This window comes from Elephantulus edwardii, unplaced genomic scaffold (genome assembly GCF_000299155.1).
Source record: "Elephantulus edwardii isolate Elephantulus edwardi_28Jun2011 unplaced genomic scaffold, EleEdw1.0 scaffold00237, whole genome shotgun sequence".
Lineage (NCBI taxonomy): Eukaryota > Metazoa > Chordata > Mammalia > Macroscelidea > Macroscelididae > Elephantulus > Elephantulus edwardii.
Genome location: NW_006399987.1, coordinates 3,249,473 through 3,253,761, shown reverse-complemented (window position 1 = coordinate 3,253,761; position 4,289 = coordinate 3,249,473). Strand labels below are relative to the sequence as shown.

The 4,289-nt window shown below is 52.6% G+C and overlaps 1 protein-coding gene across 1 annotated transcript in view; it reads left to right on the top strand.

Annotated features, from left to right (window-relative positions):
- Positions 1-4,289, top strand: part of SPC24 (SPC24, NDC80 kinetochore complex component) — an 8,491-nt gene that overhangs the window by 3,947 nt on the left and 255 nt on the right. Inside the window, exons 2-4 of the mRNA XM_006898785.1 lie at positions 3,784-3,944; positions 4,061-4,161; positions 4,251-4,287. Coding sequence (XP_006898847.1) covers positions 3,784-3,944; positions 4,061-4,161; positions 4,251-4,287 — 299 coding nt within the window. The remainder of the gene's footprint in view (positions 1-3,783; positions 3,945-4,060; positions 4,162-4,250; positions 4,288-4,289) is intronic.

Genomic DNA, 4,289 nt, shown 5'->3' with positions numbered 1-4,289 from the left:
CCGGCAGAGCATCTGGTGGATTTGAACCGTGCGCCTCTGGGATTGTAGTTGCAGCTCTTTGCCACTAGGCCACCAGAGCTCCCCTACAAACTTTAATTTTTATGTCAGTTTTAAATTGACAAAAGATCAAGGCGTTCTCTCTGCTCTCTCTCCCCCTGTGCTCCTCCTCCTCAGCATTTTCTCCCATTCTGAGCATTTTGCATTCATGGGATACATGTTTTATAATCCATGATCCATATCTACAGTGTCTTGTTAACTGAGGGCGTTCTGGTGGCCGAGGGCATAGGAAGTTACACTGCTAACCCAAAGGGCTCGCCTCTCTGATGGTTCAAATTCACCAGCTGTTTCACAGAAGAAAGATGGGCTGTCTTCTCCCATGCAGTTTACACAGCTGGAGGTTCCAACTCAACAGATCTAGGACAGTTTTTTAAATTGTTAATTAAGGTCTCTAAGAATGTGGCATCAGGATTGGAGGAAGATTCATCAACAACCTGCATTATGCAGATGACACAGCCCTGCTTGCTGAAACTGAGGAGGACCTGAAGCGCTTGCCTCAGAAGATCGAGGACTGCGGCCTTCATTATGGATTGAAGCTCAACATCAAGAAAACAAAAGTTCTCACCACTGGGCAGCATTATAATGACTGGTGAAGAGATTGAGATGGTTAACAGTTTTAGTTTGCTTGGCTCCACAATTAACACTCTTGGTACCAGCAGCCAGGAAATCAAAAGACAAATTGCATTGGGAAAGGTGGCTGTCAGGGACCTCTCCAGACTACTGAAGAGCTATGATGTCAGGCTGAATACTTAAGATGCACCTGATATAGGCCATGGTCTTCACAATTGCGTGCTATGCATCCGAGAACTGGACAGTGACTAGGGATGATAGAAAGAGAATTGATGTCTTTGAGCTGTGGTGCTGGAGAAGAGTGTTGAATATACCATGCACTGCTAGGAGAACAAACAGGTTTGTCCTGGAGAGGGTGAAGCCGGAATGCTCCCTGGAGTCAAGGATTCTGAAGCTTTGTCTGACATACTTTGGGCATGTTGCAGGAAGGGACCAGTCCTTGGAGAGGGACAACATGCTTGGGAGGGTGGAAGAACCGTACAAAAAAGGAAGACCCTCGATAAGATGGGTTGATTCAGTGATTGGGGTAATGGGAGTAGGTGTGTCAGAGGCAGTGAGGTTGACACAGGACAGAGCAGGGTTTAGGGCTCTTGTACATAAGGCTGCTATGAGTCGCAAGTGACTCAACAACACATAAGCACAACAACAATAATGTAGCCTAGGGAGCTCTCGTGGACTAGTGGCAAGAAGCGGCACTGCAATTCCAAAGGCACGTGGTTCGAGGCCACCAGCTGTTCCACAGGAGAAGGATGGGCAGTCTCCTCCTGTGTGATTATCTTCCTCTGAAAACCTGCCAGAGAGTCAGCCATGGGTCAGTTCTGACTATTGATACACAACAACAACAATGTGGTTTAGTGGCAAGAAGCTGCACTGCGATCCCAAAGGCGTGCGGTTCGAGGCCACCAACTGCTCTAGGGGAGAAAGGTGGGCCATCTCCTCCTGTGTGATTAACTATCTCTGAAAACCCTCCAGAGGGTCAGCTATGGGTCGCTTCCGACTATGGTACAAATCATCATCATCATCATGACCATCCGTGGAATTTAGGGGTGAATGAGGTTGGAGGTGAACCCAGAAGATGAGCGGTCTGCAGGGGCGTGAGCCCAAGAGCCTGTGGGCTCCCTGGAGGTGTGGGGATGTCCAAGCTGGGGCTCCTCCTTCCTCATTCTCCCTCCCCGTTGATAGTTGGGGTGATGAACAGCGTGGCCCGGCTGCTAGCTGGTTTTCAGAAGAAAAGACCCTTTGAAGGAGACAGTCAGGACTGGGAGTCTAACGGATCTAGTTCCAATTCTGGCTTCAAAGCTGTGTGTCTCTGGGAATGTCACTGAACGTCCCTGGGAATCTGTTCTTCTAGGAGGGATGGGCCTAAGCTTTGTCCTTTAGAGGGTGTTCTTGCAAGAAAAGTGACCTGGTGGCTCCCAGGTCATCCTGTGGCGCCCAAAACACAGGGTGCTTTCTGAGGGACCCCATGGGGAAGCGCCTGCTGCCTGGAAGAATCCCAGACTTGGTTGTCTGGGGGTGGAACAGAGTGGGGAACGCTGTATCCGAGAGCCAGACCCCCTGCTGTCAAAGAAAGGAAGTCAGCGCTGTCAAAAATGGACTAATGGAGAGACAGAAGCAGACGCAAGTTATGGAGGATCAGGGCCAGGGCCACGAATGGAGGGTTCACACAGAGGGCTGCTCCCTGCGGAAGGGGGGCGACAGGGAGAAAAACGTGTGCACTTCTGCAGCTGTGTATGTGTACTGCTTTTATCAACAATGAAAAGCCAGCTTGGACATTTTAACATGTAAATGCAGACCCTGTGTCCCTGCATTAGCAAGTTTCCTGGGCCCTCTGGGAGGACGCAGTAGCTGCTGAAGACAGATTTTGTTTGTTTGTTTGTTTCCTGAGTGCCCTGGTCCGTGCATAGCACATGCCCTGGTAGATGCAGGAGCCACAGGGTGAACTTAAGACGTAGTCTCTGAACCCATAACTCAGTGTGATGAGGGCTCTTATCGAGCCCACTCGGCCCCGGGTTTCAGCGGGGGGAGAGGGGAGGGCAGGATGTCTAGCTGCCTGCCTGCTCCCCTCGAAACCTTGAAATCTGAGCATGGGTGTGTCTGGTGGGCAGGGACAGAAGGGTACCCCTGGAGGACAGGTGGATGGAGGCCCAGGTCCATGTTAAAAGAATGATGGGGTGGCAAGCTCTGGTGGCCTAGTGGCAAGAAGCTGCACTGTAATCCCAGAGGTGCACGGTTCGAATCCACCAGATTCTCTGCTGGAGAAGGAGGAACAATCTCCTCCTGTACCAGTCAGATCTGATTTGACAGTACACACACACACACACACACACATAAATAAATCAATAAGAATGATCTTTGGGGCCAGAGCGGAGAGTGTGTGAAAAGCAAGGAGAAAGGAAGCGGATGTAAGTTATGATGATGCTAAAGGGAATCTGGACTGACCTGGGGCCCTCGGGAGCTGTGGAAAGGCCTTGAGCAGGGGAGGGACTTTGCATCTGGTCTCATCGCTCTGATGGTGAGAGAGATTAGATTGGCATAGAGCAAGAGCCTCAGATGCTGTGTGTTAGGGGCTGGAAGGAGTCTCTAGAGACAGACATGAGGAAGGTGAGGAGGACCTGGATGTGGGGAGAAAGAGGAAGAGCTTCTAGATTTGGATATCAGGCTGTTGGGGCCACAGGCTGGATTGTGAGATGACCAACTCAGATTTAGACTCCAGGTGCACGTCTGTCCGGCCAGTTCCAGTTTGACAACCCAGTGACAGCAGAACTGCCCTCCAGGCTGCCAAGGCTGTAAATCTCGAACTGTCCTGTCTGTCTCCTTCTGAGCCGCTGCTATGGTGTTTGAACTGCCAACTGCTCGGTTACCAGCCGAACCCACTGCAACACCAGGGCTCAGATTCCATTGTATTCTTTCTGATGTGTTTAGGTTTGGGGCAGGGGGGTGAGGGTGAGGGTATGGAAGGACTTTTACACGATCCAGGCGGAACCTTCTCATTGGCGTGTGTAAACCAGACCAGTGGGGTCAGGTAGCTGTGGATGGAGAAGTGGGGTGTCCTGGAAGTTGAGGGAGGTGAGGGACTGCTGGGTCAGCTCCTGGCCCACCTGGGGAAGGCGGAGCCTGCGTGGAAGTGGCAGAATCGTCTCTCTTCACCCCCAGAGATCCTGTCCTCCGAGAAGGAGGTGGCCCAGAGCCTGCTGGACACGAGGGAGCAGGTGGTCCAGGGGGGCGCAGAGCTGCAGGAGCTGGAAGCCGCGCTGCAGAAGGCGGGCGAGGAGGACGCAAACCTGAAGGCCGACTTCCTATATCCTTTCCTGGCTGTGGGCTCGGGCGGGTCAGCCTGAGCCCCGTGAGAAGGAGGCCAGAGCACCCTCCTGTTGGGAGCAGGCGGCTCCCCAAAACCGAGGAGTGGTCCTTAACCACCTGCCTCACGCAGCTCACCAGGGAGCTGGAGGAGCTCAAGGAGATGGAAGCCGATCTCCGAAGACAGGAGAGAGAAGTGGATGAGGACACGACGGTCACCATCCCCGCCGCCGTGTAAGTCCCGCCTGCGCGCATGCCCGCGTCCCCAGCCCTCGGTTAGGGTGGATTCTGGGGTCATTTACTCCTTTGTCTCCTGGCGACAGGTATGTAGCACAGCTTTATCATCGGATTAGCAAAATCGA